Source organism: Micrasema longulum, unplaced genomic scaffold, assembly GCF_059751315.1.
Source record: "Micrasema longulum isolate JH-2025_06_02 unplaced genomic scaffold, ASM5975131v1 h1tg000299l, whole genome shotgun sequence".
Classification (NCBI taxonomy): Eukaryota; Metazoa; Arthropoda; class Insecta; order Trichoptera; family Brachycentridae; genus Micrasema; species Micrasema longulum.
The window spans coordinates 555,505-574,889 of NW_028277503.1; the positions used below are offsets into that span (position 1 = coordinate 555,505).

The window sequence follows — 19,385 nt, forward strand, 5'->3', positions numbered from 1 at the left end:
ACAAATAATTTGCAAAAAGCTTATTTTATTTTTTAAAGATTCTAGTAATCCAAATTTTTTTTTAATCGAACTGGCTCGGTTTTCAATTGTTCGGATTACACATGCCATACTGTATTAGCTCCCATATTATGTAAATGAAATAAACTATAAAATGATTTCTAACTTAAATCCATGCGCTCTGTAGTTGCAAGAGGTGTTGAGATGTTTATTGTACAACACCCTTCCCTCTTAACATCCTCATCATACGCTTATCCGTATCTGATGGTGCATAAGGCCCTGCATTTGTACTCTAGTTGAAGTGTTCCTCGATCATCACATGAAAATAAGGTGCAAAAAACCGCATTTTAAAGAAATATTTAATGTCAACTACTTTGTCAGGAATTGAACCCGGAACCTCAAGCGGGGGGAATGCACCAACAACTGTAGTATAAGGTGGACTTATCTCCACTCGATTTCCTTATTCAGGATTGTGACTTTTTAAAAATGTTATTTTTTTAATGAATAACTTGCTAAGCCTCTACTTAGAGGCTTGTCAGCGGGTGGAAGGAGGTAATGAAAAATACACCACAACACTCAGACCAATTAATAAAAAAATCTTTCTTGCAACTGGCGGGAATCGAACCCGCGACGTCAGTTGGCCGTTTTACCAACTGCGCTACGGTGCCTTGAGAATAGTTATCGAGTCAATAACCAACTTATTTATTTATACACGGTTTCATATTATAAATATGTATAAAAAACTTATACCAAGATTTATTATCGCAAAATAAAATACGAGCACGGTAATACGTTTTTTTTGTTTCTTCATATTCAGGGGCATAAGTGAATAATGAAGTTTTCCAAATTATCAAGTTATTCGAGAGCATCACTACATAGACATATAATTTTTGTCTATGACAAAGAATGATGTCATCTGTCATCAAACTGTCAACGAAAACAAATGTCGATGTTAAAAATAAGCAGGAGTAAATAACTGTTATTGTTTAAAATTACTTTAAAACATCAATACTAAATTCATGTCTTGCAACGGGTGCGCCAAGAAATTTTCCGTTTTCAAAAGCGAAGTGCGTTGTTATTCTCAGTACACTTAGTTTTATTCAGTGTTCGAAGGGTAAATTTGCTTTAACTGATTAACTATTTATTTTTATTTTGCAGCACGGATGCCCTAGTTGTGGGTTCGGATATTGCAGTAAATGCCTTGAACATCCCGTATTCGTGAAAAAAATTAATAAGAACGCAAAGGTTGGTAATGCTAAATAAATGACATTGAAATTCAAGTTCAATTTAGCTTGTTTTTTTATTTTGGTTATACTACTATAATACAACTTTATATTTTTATTATTTGGGCACTAAACAATGACTTATGTCCGTACTATTCTCTGCATATGAAATCAGAATGCACTTTCCTCACTGTTTTGTCTCTGAATTTGGGCATCATTGCCCAAATTTATGTATCGTCCGGCGTGCAAATTTCCATTGACAAAATAAAACATTTTTTTTCCGTTCTTTTCAAAATGAAGATAATAAGAGGACACAACAAAAAACATTATAACAAATTAGTCAATAATGTATTCTCCTTCATTTTTTCAAAACAAATTAGTCAATAAATCATAACATCTTTACCATACACTGTGTAAATATCGCGAGCAGCTTTGGCAGCTTTATTCCCTAGATTGAGCGCAAACAGAAAGAGGTGTCGAAAATACTCCCTTTCATCTACTTGACATTCTATTTTGAAGGCTTGTAATAAAATAAAATAATATATGCAAGGTGAAAGCAAACACAATATCTTACAAAATTTTCTCTTATTTTTTAATTTGGAAAAAAACATACACAGCTTATGTTAACACCTAATATATCATGTAAATATATCTTTGATTTTGAACAGGTCTGCTACAAGTGCAAAATGGCTGATGAGAAAGGAAACGTCCCCGGTCCTTCAGTTATTGAACCTCCCAAGGCATATCTGAGGTAAATTTCTTTTTTTTTAGCTATTTGATTCATTGTATTATTTTTCTGTCTCCGGGCGGATGAAGTATACTATTATGTGTGTAAAACAAAACCAGAATTCAGAACGAGTGCTTTTAACCCGATGGCTGCTCTCGGGTAAAAATCCTAAATAAAGAAATCGAGTGGAGATAATTCCGCCTCGTAGTGTACTGGTTGGCGCATTTGACCACCATGCTTTAGGTCCTGCGTTCGATTCCTTGGAAGGTCAACACAAAATATTGGTAAAAAAAAGGGATGGTGCTATGCAATACCTAATTTAATGACACAATGCTGTTTTTACCTGAGATTAATGCGAATATTTCATTCTGTGATAAACAATTAATTTTTTTTAAAAACAGGAGAAACGTATATACATCAGAAGAAGAAGAAAAATTATATCAATAATCTGGATTTGATAAACAAATTTGAACTTGAAATGCGATTTACACCAAACTTTATGCTGGGGCTAAAATTATTGTGTAACATCCTCCATTTTGTGTTCCTGAACTGCCGTATTTTTATGTAATGGGTGATCGATGCACGCTGTATTGAGTATACCAATGCAGTGCCCTCTTTACTATCGGGTGGGGACAGGAGTATGCTTATTGGGCTGGACTTTGCCATTCCAATGTGCAGCGACAGATATTGTCTCGTCAGTGGCCTTTCTCAAATCATCCACTTCACAAGTCAGCCGCATTTGTAGAACATAGCTCAATTATTTTAATTTGCAGAGTAGATGTAGAGTAGAAGTGATTCCCCACCCCAAACAGTTTTAAGTTATGTACCATTTTAAAGATTTTTTAAGGAGAATATTTACTTCTATGAAGACTCATCTCAATTAGCTGTTTGCACCGAGCTATGTCATTCTGAATGTGACTAAGTATAGGACCATATTTGTTAGCTATTGGTTATTATTTCTACAAATAAATAATCATTGTTGATTTCTTTCAATAAATAATTAAAAATATTATCTAAATTTATCGCAACAGAGAGGGAAAATATTTTTGAGAAGGAAATATAGAAGTCTAGGCATTTACAGGGCTTATGACCTGTCTTCAGCTGGTTTATGTGACCATTTTACATTGTGTAACATTCACCATTTAGCCTTTGTTTAAATTGTATATAACTCGTTCCTGCTGATGGATGGGGCGAATCTGGCCTTCCTCCTGTTAAGTTATCTTTTTTGTAGATTTTATGAGTACTAAATTGTATTTTTCCTTTTTATTTGAATCTAGATATGAAATTCCTTCCTCCTCTCCGAAAAAACATCTTCCTAAATATTCCATCAATCCTTTTGTAGAACAGTGCATGAGGTAAATTACTTTTAAAAATTTGTCATGTTTAGGAAGTAAATAGTCTTAGTAAATATGTTCCTACGGGATATAATCCAAAAAGTGAGTTCCGTTTGGGTTTCCTTGCCATCACACTGCTGCGATGGCAGTTTCGCGCATGCGTGGTACTTACCCTGATCTATTGAGAAGAAATCGACACCTTTATTTATGACTTAGCTGACTGTTGTGTATGCTTCGTTGTGTTTGTTTGAAATGACAAATAAAATTGACAATCCCGCCGCTTTTGAGATAAGGTCGGTAATTCATTTCCTCAATGCGAAGAACATTTAACAAGTCCACATTTATCAACAGATCTGTAAGGTGCACGGATAACATGCGATAAATGATTTAATGGTATAGTGATGGGTCAAACAGTTAAATGAAGGTCGTGATAATGTGCAAAACGGCGAGTGATGTGGGGGTCCATTTTTGGCGAACCAGTCCATCGAAAATCAAAGATGGACCTTCAATAAATTGTTTCGCCCATCTCCTTATAAATAATTTATCACATGTTGTATCTGCATATCTCACATATCTGTTTCTGAATGTGAACTTGTTTAAAGTAGAGTTTACTTTAATACTATATTCTTTCCCAGAATCCGGCCTATTGTCCACATGTAAACAGCAATTTGTAGGACAGGACATTGTTCCAAAACATTGCAGGGTATCTCTGCAGTACAATGATTACCTCCATCACCATGCGCGGCCGCATTATTCTCGTGTAAATGCACAATGACAGTACCATAAGACAATAGCGTTTTGCTCGACGCATGTATGTCACTCCGCAATTTTTTTCTGCTGAAAATGATGGCAGAAAAAATGCCTTTTTATTATTTAGTGTGTCCTTCATCAATTTCTAAAGATCTTCCCCAATTCCGAAAATTCCCTTTCCAGCAGGGTGGTTTCAGACTGAAATAAATTACCAAGCCTAGTTGTCCATTCCATTTCGTACAATCAGTTCAAAAACCGTTTGAATGCTTTTTTTAATGAAGAGGAACGCAGACAAAAAGCAGTACACGAGGTATGCCTGCCTATTACAATATTGGTATAATAGAAATAATATTTTTCGCAAACTTGCTCGTAACAAACGTCGTTGTGTATTAATTTTCGCAGCGTTCATGTGTGAACTACGGGTGAATTTACATATTGTCCTAACACCTTGTCCTGCGCATTTGAGCTGGGACAAGACAATATTATTTTATCTATTGAATTGTCCTCATGTAAACGGTACTAATAAAACAAATTACAGACCTTATCTCACAAACGGCGGGATTATCAATTGTATTGGGCATTTCCAACAAGCGCCACGGAGCGTACACAACAGTCAACTAACTTAAAATGGTGTCAACTCCTTCTCAATAGGTCGGGGTAAGTACCACGCATGCACGAAACAGCAAACTCAGCACTGCGATGGCAAGGAATACAAACAAAACCTGCTTTCTGGATATACCTCGTGCATTTGTTTCTAAGTAGGGTCAGGTTTTAATTTATAATATTTATGAAAAGGAAAAATATTGTCTTTCCTATGTTTTAGTCAAATATCATTTGAGACCATTTTCAACTACCCACACACATATGTGTAGTTATGAAAAGTGCAATTTAACCCCTTCAGTGTTTAACATTGTTCACATTTTAGGTTTTATAAAATAAATTTATGGAAAAACGTATTATCATATTTGTAGAATTTTTGGTACCACAAGTTGTGAGCATAACTTAAACTTAAAATCAGCACAGTGGTGTGTACTTTCATTCCTGAGATAATTAATAGTAAAGTTAGCACGGATAAGCCACCTATAGAATGTCAAGGTAATGCACCGCTACTGCGATAAATGTAATCTTTATTTACGTATTACGATTACGGATCATTTTGTATGATTGTAGTTAATTATTAACATGTTTTTGTAAATATATTAGAATACTTATATAATAAAATTAAAATGTGTCTTATTGACATCTTTTGCGAAGTTTTTTTTGCAAAAAAAAAGAAGAAAAGACATAGCGGAAGTTAAATTTGTAAAAAAAATGTATCCATAAGAATTAATTTGACGCTGAAATTAAATACATTTCTGTAATGGACCCATTTTTCGTTTAGTATTTTGGTTTCCACTTTTGGTTTTTTAGGATTTAAAAAAATTAAAAAGAAAATCGAGTGGAGATAAGTCCGCCTTGTAATGTAATGGTTAGTGCATTTGTCTACTGTGCTCAAGATCCTGGGTTTATTTCCTGGTAAAGTTGACATGAAATATTGGTTGGAAAGGTGCTTTACACTGGAATATTTCATTGTCTCTGGACTGGCACCTTAAATGTAACGCTGATCACCTTACCTTCAAATATCAGATGATTGAGATATACTGATTTAGTGTGCCAACACAGTGCTCTATCCACTACCAGGTACAGATAAGGATATGGTGATTAAAAAAAAAAATGTGTATGTTTTCCTCTTGTTTAAATCTTATTAAGATATTTTTAATTTTAGGAGGTTGGAGAGCCTAGATAATCCGTCTCGGCCTCCTATTACCGTTTACCAAACAAACGACAGATTGCAACGTTTGAAGAAAGGCCTCTCTCAGGAAGATTATCAGATCGCAGAGCGTTTGGAGAAACTTCGCGAAGACAGAAAGAAGGGTCCAATTCCTTCTGACCAAGAAATAAAGGAGAGGCTGGCTAAACTGAGAGGCGAACCGGTTGAACTCAGTTCTAAAGTAAGATAAAACATCAAAAACACAACCAAATGATAGGTTAAAATAATTTTGAAATGTTTGTATTTCCTTTCTCTTGAAATGTAAAGATGATGTACGGTAGGGCAAAGTACTAACTACAACACGGCAGCGCACAAATTTACATTAATTCACAGCTATGTAATAAATATTTACAAATAATAAATATCTTTTTATTTTATAGATGTTATTATCACGTGTTAAGATTTTGTGTACTTTTGTGGGTAGGTTCCAGTGCATTAGATCCATATTTTGGTTTATATGTGGAGCTACCCACAGAGATTTTAAGAGGCATGTATTGACACTCGCTTATTTATTTAAAATAGAACACAGTAATATACTAAAAAATTTATGTAAAGCAAAAAGTGACAAATAATAATCAAAATATTGTGGGACTAACCATCTGTCCCAAACATTGTAAAATCTAGGGTTTTAAATTTATTTAACCCTTTGGAAACCTGAATTAAATCTGGTAGTTTTTTTTTTGATAGTTTAGAAGTTATTGCTATGTATATTTTGAACATACATAAGGTTTCGAAGGATGTGTTTTCATTAATATGGGAAATAAATATCATTTGCAAATTCATACTAAGATCCATTTTATTAAACAAAAAATAACAATTACAATGAAAACAATTACGTAACATACATAAATTTAAACATATTAGGTCACGGGCCAGTTGGTATATGACCTTAAATAATGCGAATAATAACGGAGATGAAATCATTTGCTCCAACGAGAGTCGAACTGTTGAAATGTAAATGCCATTTTAGGCAGGATTACAGATTTCAACCTAGGGGGGACAAAATATACATTATCACATACCATTTACACTATTTTTTTATTTATTATGGGAAAAATAAAATCGCAAAGTTAGTTTTCGTTTGAACATACATGCGGTATCATAGGGTTAAAACTTTTGTACAAAGTTTGTAATTGGGAGACTTATTATTAATAATAAACAAGAAACAGATACTGGTCAAGATTTACAGTCAACAATAAGAGATAAAACACAAAAAACAATAATCATATGCATTTTATGATAATAGGAAGGCTAAATATGGAAAACAGATGACGATATATTTTTGTGAAAATATTTATTCATTTTAAAGTATCCACAGAGAGTTGTTTTTACAGTCTAACATACCGGCAGCAGATACTAGAACTGACCAACAAAAGTGTGAAGACCTGATGAGCCAATATATGGAAGAGTGCGGCATTGAGGAAGGGAGGAGTAACATAGACAAAGAAATACAGGAGCGTATTAATATCTTGAAAGGCATCCCTGTGGAAGCTTCCAACATTCCCGCTGTCTCTGCGGAAAACATGTCGGATGAAGAAATGGCTTCGAGACTTTTAACCCAGGTAATTTACTCAGTAAACAGTCCCTGTAAATAAGCCGGACTTCCATATTTCCTTTTTTTATGTTCTCCATCTCTGTTGTAATATGTTAACTTTGATAGCTCCGTAGAAAGTGGAGTATAGTCGACTCAAAGTATTGTTGATTAAACCAACTGGTCCAATAAGAAGTATAAACATTGAAAAAAATTCAGGCATTGCCTAGTATGCAGTAAAAATAGCTTATTTAGTAATCAATCACGTTGTGGTTCGGTGGCTAGTGTTGCAGACTTGTGGATCAGAGGTCCGAGATTCAAACCCCACTCTACCCTGATCTGATTTCTATTTTCTAATCTATTATATAAATAAAACACGAGTGATACTTTAATCTACAAACTTGGAATATCCAGTGACCGGTTTCATCACTTTCGCGACATCTTCGAGACTGGTATCTTTATTAAAGAGTTAAATGTATTTATACAAAACAGAGGTAAGGATAGATAATTCAAAGTTATATGTAAGTAAATTAAATAAAGTTATTTTTATCTTAAGGATCATTATCAAAATTTTTTCTTTGGGTTAACTAATGAGTTGATATAATGCTATTTTAATGAGTTTAAGTATTTTATTTGAGTGTGGTTTTGTAAATAATGATTTCTGAAAAACAAAGGGTAAAAAGTCATTAGTAAAATTTTATTACAATGGGTAAAGTAATGGAGAATGCACATGTGTTATCTGTTCATTAAGTAATTCTACGTCGGGTTTATTTTTTAATCTATTAATTTCGAGAATTTCTAATTTGTCAAGTTTATGGCCTTTAGGTGCAATATGGATTATTTTTACATTATTTTTTTATTCAAAGGAATGTTTATTTTCCATTAAATGATTGGCAAAATTTAAATTATCTTTATTATTAGACCATGATTGTGTGTGCTCTTTTATGGGTGTTTTAAAGGCTCTACCCGTTTGGCCTACGTAGCATGTATTTTTACAGTCGTTACAATTAAGAAGGTAGGTTCCTGAGTTGGAAAACTTATCTTTTTTGTCTTTAGTATTTACCAACAAATTAGCTAAGGAATTATTATTGTAAAAGGCTGCAGTGCATTTATTTTTATTTATTATTTGTCCAATTTTATCACTAGTTTTTCCAATATACGAAAGTTTTGCCCACCGCTTTCGGTCTTTATTATCATTGTTTGTTGTTGCCGTAGCCCGGAAAACATGGGTTATGGCAGAAACCAAAAAGTGGTATAGTATCCGTGATTGCACTAGCAATTACTTATTTAATGTCCATAATCTCCTTACCTCTAAATTACATCCAGTAGAATTTGATTGCTTATATTATGACACTGTTCAGTTAGTAGATATAAAAATAATGTAAAAATAATCCATATTGCACCTAAAGGCCATAAACTTGACAAATTAGAAATTCTCGAAATTAATAGATTAAAAAATAAACCCGACGTAGAATTACTTAATGAACAGATAACACATGTGCATTCTCCATTACTTTACCCATTGTAATAAAATTTTACTAATGACTTTTTACCCTTTGTTTTCCAGAAATCATTATTTACAAAACCACACTCAAATAAAATACTTAAACTCATTAAAATAGCATTATATCAACTCATTAGTTAACCCAAAGAAAAAATTTTGATAATGATCCTTAAGATAAAAATAACTTTATTTAATTTACTTACATATAACTTTGAATTATCTATCCTTACCTCTGTTTTGTATAAATACATTTAACTCTTTAATAAAGATACTAGTCTCGAAGATGTCGCGAAAGCGATGAAACCGGTCACTGTATATTCCAAATTTGTGGATTAAAGTATCACTCGTGTTTTATTTATATAATAAATTACAATGAACTTCCATCAGGAATTTTCACTTACAAACTCAAATGTTTTATTTTCTAATCATTATTACAACTCATTAGTTATTAATTAAATTGAAATGTTTGGGTAAATCACAAGAATGCAATTATTTTTTTAAAATATTCCTATATATATAAACTATGTATATGAAAGTAAATTTTCTGTTATAATAATAATAATAATATTATTCCAGTAAAAAGACTATTCAGCCTATTATTATTCCAATACAGTGATATAAATTTCACAAGTTTTACCATATAAACAAAACAAAACAAATGTTCGTAAAAAAAAAACAATATTGCAAAAAAAACCAAACATTAAATTGAAAAAAATAAAAAAATTACAAATATTTCTTCCAGGATTTAAAAAAAAAACAAATTTCAGTGTACTTATATTAATATCTTTGAATCGAATTCAAATATACGATTATTTGAAATCATAATATCGTCAGTCGGCATGCATTACCAGTTCTACAATTTTGATGAAAATTATATTTTCATATTGGGAGATTTATAACTTTTATTAGATGTTCCCTAATCATACAATATGCGTGGAACCAATAGGAGGTGATTTGTTTTGTTAAATAGATTTTATTATAATTTTTAAAAATTTCAACAATTCAAACGCTGAGTTATCTTACACTATGTGCCCCAATTTGCTAGGAAAACACTGTGTTATGTCAGGAATTTAAGGATTTGTACATTTTCATCATAAACATTTCTCTTTTTCAGATAATGTCTAATATGAGTGATGACGAACTCTCGGAAAATGAAGTTTCTGTCAAATCTGAATCTGAAATTTCAGAAAAGACATCGGAGGATTCCGTTTCTGAAGACCTAACTTCGGATGAAGATTCTTCAAATAAAAAAAAGAAGACCAAAAAATAATAAATACAAGATAAAAAATTTATATAAGATTATAATATTATGAATGTATTAACTCTTTCACCTGAATTAATTTCATTAAGAATACAAAATAATATACTAAAATATATAGTAATACTTTTAAACAACTCTCTAGCGTATTCTTTAACTGCAAAAGTAGCACTGTATAGTTAAATTTATTTAAAATAAAACACTTTGTAATTTTTTACCACCTACGAGTTTGATATAATAAAGTGTTATTATTATATTAAATTCAAATAATAAATAATACCGTATAATTATTTTAGCAGATATTAAAAGTTACTCTTTCTATCAAAAAATCTTAAGTATGAATTGAAAATTGTGTCTAAGTTCTTCAACTTTTTTGTATATTGAGTTTTTAAAAAAAAAAAAGAAATTCCATTGTTAGAAAGTATTTAAGTAGATAAGGCCTATGAAAGATAAATCAACAATAGAATTGGCCTTTGTAATTATATTTTTAAAATCTTTGTTAAGTTAGTTATTTAATAAATAAATAAAAAAATTCATGTAATTATGATTAATTTATTTAAAAAATATTTTTAAAAATATAGTTTTGGTTTATTTTGACCACCCTTATCATAGATAATGATATCATATCATAGGTAAAGTTTTTATGGTGGCTAGGTTTGTCTCAGTTCTCAAGAGGATATATCTGAGGGAAAGAAAAACAGAGGCGAGTTAAGAAAAATCCAAAACACATGTGGATTATGAATTCTCATTTATATATAATATATACATAATATAAGAAACTAATATTAATTTTATTCAAACTTTGCAAAATTCTATGATCAAATTGCAACTACACAAAGATGTATACCACCAGAGACACAATATTTCAATATCATTAATGTATCAATCTGTAAATAAATCATCAGTTAGGGCTATACTTTGGAACAACTTAATTTGTCAGCATGCGTCGCATTCTGAGTATAAACACAAATTGGTACATATTACAACACCAGGTTTACTAGTATGGAAGGGCTAGCTGTTCCTAGATACATATTGTAATAAATATGGCAAAAGGACACTGCAATACAGTATACCTAAAATATTGAGCATGTTACCAAACAATATTAAAAATAGTTACATAAATACAGGAGTGAGGCGTATGCTCAAATTATGGCTAATGGAAAAAAGTTTTTTGTATTAATGATAGTTTTTAATCTTTATCAATGTAATAGAATATGTAATGTTTTTAAAATAAAAATATGATTAATGTAGCTAAAGTAAGAAAAATCGAAGCAACATATAAGTACCTGCTGACGAATTGTATGCTTACAATTCAGCAGGATAGAATTTGAAAACTTTTGTGTAAATATTTTTGACAAAATATTTTTTTTTTTAAAAGAAGAGGTAAAAAGAGATTACTCTAAAAAATAATTTGTAAGAATCCAATGGAGAAAAGAGAGCTGAATATTTTCGTTTCTGTTTCCCTGTCATAGTTTTGAAATGATTATTCCGCTGTAGATTTAAATTATTTTATTAATTATTTTTTTTTGTTTTGCTTATCTTTAACAGCGAGTGCATACATATCTGGGATTAATTTCTCTAATTCTTCCCGAGGGACGTTGAAATCGTGATCTGCCCAATAATCTTTGAGTCTCCTCAATATGTCCCCAAATAGTTGTTTGACGGGTACTCCATTTTCGGTCAGTGTTTTTCCCGTTATACAAAATGGAGGGACGACCCAGTCTTTGAATTCCTCCAGAAGTTGGATTTGGTTGGTGTATTTTAAAACCTCCATAATGTATTCCCTTGCGACGTTTGGTTTGAGATGAGTGTTGAGTAACAACTTTTTGTAAGTTCTGAAAAATTATAAAAAAATAATTACATACACAGAAAACTCCCGTTGAACTTTTATGTACAGTTAGATTGTAAAGACATTTTTATTATTTTTATTTATATATTCATAAGCTAATACACAAATTTTATTTTACAATAATAATACATACATTTGCATTCGCAGTACCTATAAAAAAAATGAGAAAAAATCTTGTTCTTGGAAAGGGGACGTACACATAAAATTTTATAACAGAACAAATATCTTAGAATAGATATCTTGATAAATTTCCAAAGATAATTAAATCATAATAGAATTGTATTCCTCAAAATTCCTGGACACAGGAATAATTAACATATTCATTTAAATAAATACTCAAACTAAAACACATTTTTTTTATTACAAATAGTAAATGAATGAATGAATGTGGATTCACAGATCAGAGGTCTAAACTCTGTTCTACCATAATTTGATTCCCATTTTCTAATAGTGAGTTATTGACAACTTCCCACTCCAAAATGGCCCCAAAAATCAATATGTGAGTAAATCATAAGATGCAAATATTTCTTCTTAAAAATTTTTTGGATCAGTTTAAATTAAACAATAATTCCATCTATATGTGGATGACTTACAATATTGCTTTGGAGCCTAAAATTTCCTTTCTGTGTTCCACGATGAAAAATGCCAGATCTCTATCATATGCTGAAGTCTTCAGCCTGCTGTGAAGAGCTATTACGTCATCGATCGTGTAGAGTAGAGAACTAAGGAGGGTCATGGGCTGTAGTTTAATAGTCTTGCCAATTTCCCAAAGTCGTTCCAACTCTGTGGTGTTAGGGTTCTCGGGAAGCCCTGGAAACAATATACGAAGTCAACTAAAATTTACAAAAATAAATTATTCAAATTTATAATTCCTTCTTCTACTTGTGACATGAGCCATGATTTTATCTTACACTCCATATCCCATTTTTATTTTATTTATTTATTTGGAATATTTTTAAAGCGCCATTTTTGTGGAAAATCACCTCAAGGGCGCTGTACAATAAACATTCCAACACGTTCTGCAGCTACAGAGCGCATAGGCGGTTAGGATTTTAGTTACACATTTCCAATAGATTATTTTAATTCATCTACCATCTACTCTCTACTCCCTACCCACGGAATATAATTAGCGTTGGTAAAATTAATGCATTAAAGGGTTATAAAGAGTCGCAAGAGAGCATCTATTTATATTATTTGTTGTTTCAGCATTTACTTGGTGGAATTTTTTTTTTTAAATATCTAAAATAAAACACTGTAATTTTTTACCACATAAGAGTTTAATATAATAACACTACTAGTTTCAGGTATTCTGAATTATCCATCATCAGGTGTAAATATAAACTAAACTAAAATATACAGATAGTACTTAGGTACTGATAGAGTCGTCTGGAAGGGGCAAGGCAGTGTGAGATGGAGGGTTTTTTTCTAATTATGGGGAATAATGATAGCAGGGGTAAAGAATTTTTGAATATAATATTTATTAATTAAAGTTATTTCTGAATTAATTTTTTTTTGATTTCAACATTTTCAGTTATTCGTTATAATATGTACCTTTATTTGTGACAGAATGTAGACGTTTAATTTTATGCGAATGAAAAGAATGGTTTGTATCCATAATATGGTTTGCAAATTCAGAAAATATATTGCTAGAAAGTCCACGGCGGTGTTTGTTTACTCTAATTTTTAAATTTCTCACAGTTTGGCCGATATATTTACTGTTCCAATCTCTACACGTAATTTCAATTTAATCAAGTAAGAGTAAGAGGTAAAACATTTGAATATTCGCTTCTCATTTTACTCCTTATATTATATTGCGGTATGTATTATATAAAGTATTACATTAAATCAAATAATTCATCTAAATTTATTGCAACAGAGGGAAAATATTTTTTAGAAGGGAATATGGAATTCTAGGCATTGACTGGTTATGTGGCACGCTGTGTAACATTCACCATTTTGCCTGTGTTGAAATATCCACATTTTCTCAACTCTTCCATCTGTTGACTTATGTGAAGTAAAAGAGTTGAAACCTATGTTGATGTAGGTGAGAATCATCTGGCTGATATTTAAATCAATAAATTTAGATCTTAACAACTCCCTAGGGAGTGAAATCCAGCCTGTTCACGAAAATTTGGACATACTCAAAATATTGCTGATCAAATAATAAATAATTACCCATGTATTTCCCGGTTCCAACATGCAACATGGTCTTCAGTATGTCACCAGCAAAGTTTCCATCCAGAGTTTTCTTCAGTTCGGTCCAGATCCTCTCTCCGGAGATTCTCTCAAGCCCGTTCACATTCTGACTGATCATCTGAAGAGTTGTGTCATCGTGATTATCTGGTTTCTCCGCTATTCTTCCATAGAATCTGCAATGAAACCAAAGACGTTGTATTTCATAGATTCGTGGGACTTACCTAGAAAACGAGTCTAGTGTTCGACTTATTATCGTATCGTTGAAGGTGAATTATGTATTTTTTTAACAACAATAGAATCCAAAACAGATAGGTGGGGATGTGAAATTACTGACGGAAGAAAAATTAAAGGTGACTTCAATTCTTCATTCAGAAGCAGAGAGAACAATAAGGACAGCCACTATAAAAGCATATAGTACAACATTCCGAATGCTTAAAATAAGCATTTAAATTATTCTTTCAATGAGGAAGTTAAGCCCGATGGGAAATTGGGATATAAAAAATGTATTCTTCTGCCCGGTAAAAATTAGAGCATTAAATTGCATGGCGTGTTTCTTGAAAATGTACAAAAAATATAAAAATTATTGTAATTAAAACAAACTACTTTGAACGACATCACTAGTTCTTCCAAATTAACCAATGATAAGAGAGTTGTGATATATTTCCAGTTTACGGTAAGTCAACTGATCGATCGGCAGAACTCATCGAGAAGAAGGGGAAGAGAAATTAAAACGTCACACGTGGAGTAATTTAAAAAATACAGAACTTTAAAAAATCACAGCGTTGATTTTAATAATTTTAAAAACCACTAAACTTCCTCATTACTTACCTAAAATATCTTAGTATTCTCAAAAAGTCTTCTTTTATTCTTACATCGGAATCGCCGACAAATACAACTCTTCTCGCAAGAAGATCTTCATAACCAAAGAAATAATCGTAAACGGATCCATCAAACCCTAAAACAAATCCCTTTTAAAAAAAATCATTAACATAGATGGGTAAATACTAAGTGAATGTGGAAATCTAGGACTCATGACCTGTCATTGGCTGGATTGCCTCTTAAGCCGGGATGTACATTAAAATATACACAGAATTTAAAAATTATTTACTCACGTACCTACTAACATGAAAAAGCGGCGACTTTATTTTTTATTTACTGGTATCCCTTAGTACGTCTCTATTTTTATCTGCTTGTGTTGGTAGTCAGCAGTACACAGTAAAACAATTTTTTAGTTTTACATTTGTCTTCTGGCTGGTTAGTTTTTTTGTTTTAGAGTAATGTTCTATTGTCTTTATAAATGATATTTAAGGCATGTTTTGAATACATTTATTTTTTCATTATTCTCTTTTCACACCTAATGGCGCATAGGGCATTGCATTGGTACACCAACTGCAATGCATTTTGATCATTTTTGTTATAAGACGGTAAGGTCTTACGCTTCAGGGGCCAGTCCAGAGACTATTGAATCGTGGGTATACTGGCAAAAAACGTTAACTCGAAAATATGCGGATTTGACTTAATGATGCAGTTTTGTAAAGTTTTTAATGCTCTACCAACTGGTAAAATACACTAAGTCATATTAAATTTCATATATCTGTAGTTTTAAAAATATATTTAAGGTTAAGTCGTATACTGGGTATTTTACTCAGGCTAAAAGCTTTAAATAACTTAATATAAAATTAAGAAATGGAAAAATTAAAAACATGTTCTTAAATGAGCACTTAACATTTTACTATATTTAAATAAGATAAAAAAGAGTAAAATTGTAAAAAAAACTTAAATGCTTGAATTCTCAAAACAGGGATTTGAGAGTTAAAGTTTTTTGCCAGTATACCCACGAAATATTCCAGGGTAAAAATATCTGTTTAAATCAATATTTCCTGTCAACCATGTTGGGAATCGATCTCCAAACCTCTTGCATGGTAGGGAAATGCACTGACCACTACATCACGAGGCCGACAATATATTTTGCTAAAATTAAACTGAAATTATTAAATAAACATTGATCGTAAGCGCTGGAATATCTAAAAGAACTATGCATTCCAGATGAACTAGCTGACAGACGTCTTATGCTTAGATCAGCTATATGTACTGCGATAGGACATCTTATTATGGCTGTACGAAACCAGCCCAGGGCACTGAATTTTGGAAACGGACGTTTGCGATCATCCCATGGCATGGAATTCTCTCCCAGCAGAAGTGTGAAACTGTGGTGAAGTGATGTTTAGGAAAAACTTAAAACCCACCTGTTATCTTAATTATTTGAATGAAACCTTGGCGTGTGATGACAAAACAAGTTTCTTTTTTACTTACATAATAAATTTTAAGTCAAATTAAAACTAATATTCATAGAATAAAGCGCCCTTAAGGTATTATATTTAAAAAATGGCGCTATATAAGTTATAAGCAATATTTTGAATTTGCCCAAATTTTTGTAGACAAGGACTTCATTTTACCATCTAGGGAGTAATTAATATGAATTAATGAAATATGATGTTTTTGAACATTTGTTGCATAGCCTATGTTTGCATAGGCAGAATGGTGAACCGGCCGATGACAGGTCATAAGCCCTGTAAATGCCTAGACTACCATATTTTCTCCTCAAAAATGTTCCTCACAATATATTTTGATCTTAACAACTCCCTACCGAAACTTAATAACTCTCCGAGTAAATATGTCAATCAAAGCTAGACTGGCGGTGCATAGTGGAGTTTTAGTTCCAAAACTTATGAATGGAAGTGAAACATGGAACTGGCAGAGGAAGGATGAAAGCAGAGTGAACACTGTTGAACTGCAATCTCTTAGACAATAATAATAAGATCAAAGGAGAGTGCAAATCATAGACAAAAGGCGAGAATGAACGATAACGAGGACGACCAAGGAAGACCAAGCATGATCAGATAAACCAAAATCTTCAGTTTGGTCGTGTCAAAAGCAGTCATAACTGAAAGGCATGTATGATAATATGTATGAATGTTAAAGAAGCTAGGAATGTATGCCAAGATAGATGTGTGTGGCGGTGCATCCTCTGTCTTACCTCTACGGAGAAATGGCGTGATGGTAGAAGTAGTAGTAATAACACTTTAGAGAGTGAACTCCAGCCTGTTTACAAACATTTGGACGTACTAAAAATAATGTTTATTAAACATCGGTATAATTCTTTCCCTTATCTAAAATGTTCCCCACTCTGTTTTGGTGAGTTAACCTCAATACTCCTCACTAAGATAACCTGACTGCAGTGAAAAATTTACCTAGAAACATTGAGTTGATTGTAAGATCTCTCCTATTAGCGTCAAGTTTCCAATCAGTAGTAAAAGTTACTTCGGCATGGCGGCCATCGGTCACCATATCAATCCTTAACGTCGTAACTTCAAAATTTTCCTTGTCATTTATTCGAGCAGTTATGGTTCCGTGTTTCTCCCCGTTTGAATTAATCATTCTAATTTCTTCTTTGGAAAATAGATCTTTCATTTCCTGTGGGGTCGCCGTAGTTGCGAAATCTAAATCCTTAGGTGTCATGCCCATTAAGAGATCTCTAAAAAACACGGATTAATTAAACATCAAACCCTGTGCATTTGTTGATGTAGTGTGTAAATATTTTTTGAATTCTATCAATTTTTAAAAAATACATCCAGAAAAATACCTTCAACTGAACGAACCGTCAAGCTGTTTCTCCGCGGGGTTAGGCAGAGATGATAGAATGTCATATCACTCTGTCTTTGCATACAGACCACGCTTCCTCCAGATTTATACATTTTTTAATGCACACAAACCGATCATTCTAACTTGACATGTAATGTCATAAAAATATTTTAAAAAACCGTTTTAGGTTGTATTAGAGGGGGTAAAAAAAAAATAAACAGTTATTTTAAAACAATTATTCTTTCAAAACAGTTTCACTAAAAAATAAAACAATATTACATTAGAACTCCCGTTTATTCAAACTCCAGTCATCCAGATTGCCAAATATCCAGATTTTTGTGAGGAAATAAAAAATAAAGGTGAAGTTTTTAATTTTAATTTAATTGGGTAATTAACTTTAGTGGACATGTTTAAATAAGTTTTTAATGTGTGTTTTTAATAAAATCTGTCACAATTAATCTGGATAGTTGGGAATAAACAGTTATTTTAGAAACAGTTTTTTTTTTGCTTCAGTAATTGCCTGTACCAGATTTTTTGCCAACGCTGTTCTAAACTGTAATTTAGAGACAGTTAAATTTGTGAAACAGTAACTGTTAGTGCTACTTATTTTAAATAACCGAAACGCTTATCTATAGTTTGTATGTACGTTTTGTTGGGTATCACAGAATGCGTAGACAATTTAAAAAATAGCGGCTAATAAAAAGTGCGAGTTAGGAGTTTATTTATTACCTCACTGCTCCCCCGGCGATCCTTATTTCAAATCCATACTTATCAAAAAGCTGTTTTAGATCACATACTTCTTTAGAGAATATTGATTTAAATTCAGGACTGCTGATTTGGAAAACGATAGGATTTTCTCTACATTTGATTTCAGTATCCATTTTTGAGCGCTTGTATTTAGACTTTAATGTGGTGTATGTTACCTGAAAGAAAGTATTATTAAACAGGAAATCACTCAAGGAATTGAATAAATAAAGTGAGTGACCAGATAAATTACTAACGAAAGTATACGCTTGCTTCGACACTTTAAGCAAAGAATGTGGAAATCTGTAAGCTGTGAAAAGCATAATATTCTTAATTCAAAAAATGTATTTACAGAGTGAAAGATAATATTAGTGCCCGATGACTAAAACTGTTAAACTTTTGTAGGTTGTGTACTATTTAGAGTTGAAAACGAAAAGTTTATTTTGGACATCTTTATTTTGACACTTCGTGACTTACTTAACCTCACATCTCAGATCACAAATTTCTTCTTCTTCTTCTTCGTTTTTTATGGCCTTTTCACCTCTCAACTCGGGTGTTCTGACCAGTGTCGAGTTCTTTGTTTTTTCGTTTATTTACATATTTACACATGTGTTATTAATGTATACAAGTTAGTAAGTTAGTATTTAATATTTTGAAAACTTTACGTGTAATAATATAATATATTTACATCTTAACGTCATTTATAACTAGATATTTACATAGAATTTTAAATACATGTCTTTTAAGTGGGACAGGAGAGTTAGAATATGAACAGGGAATAGGATATTAATATCAGAAAGGTCAGATAAGAAATCAGGAT

The 19,385-nt window shown here is 31.8% G+C and overlaps 2 protein-coding genes across 3 annotated transcripts; one reads left to right on the forward strand and one right to left on the reverse strand.

Annotated features, from left to right (window-relative positions):
- The first annotated feature begins 880 nt into the window (after positions 1–880).
- LOC148282743 (abscission/NoCut checkpoint regulator) lies at positions 881–10,294 on the forward strand. Its single transcript, XM_088224597.1, has 6 exons — positions 881–1,064; positions 1,156–1,242; positions 1,889–1,971; positions 5,797–6,022; positions 7,176–7,403; positions 9,991–10,294. Exons 1-6 carry the CDS (start codon positions 1,017–1,019, stop codon positions 10,144–10,146), a joined length of 828 nt encoding a protein of 275 aa, XP_088080723.1. The 5' UTR covers positions 881–1,016; the 3' UTR covers positions 10,147–10,294.
- A 1,007-nt stretch (positions 10,295–11,301) lies between these two features.
- LOC148282744 (CCA tRNA nucleotidyltransferase 1, mitochondrial) lies at positions 11,302–19,057 on the reverse strand. Of its 2 annotated transcripts, none has more exons than XM_088224594.1 (7): positions 18,823–19,057; positions 18,551–18,744; positions 17,431–17,714; positions 15,008–15,134; positions 14,159–14,352; positions 12,577–12,793; positions 11,302–11,969 (listed from the first exon to the last, which is right to left on the reverse strand). In XM_088224594.1, exons 1-7 carry the CDS (start codon positions 18,886–18,888, stop codon positions 11,651–11,653), a joined length of 1,401 nt encoding a protein of 466 aa, XP_088080720.1. In that variant the 5' UTR covers positions 18,889–19,057; the 3' UTR covers positions 11,302–11,650. The 2 variants fall into 2 exon arrangements, with proteins under 2 accessions (XP_088080720.1, XP_088080721.1); XM_088224595.1 differs by having other exon boundaries at positions 11,631–11,969; positions 18,918–19,057.
- Between the last annotated feature and the right edge of the window lie 328 nt (positions 19,058–19,385).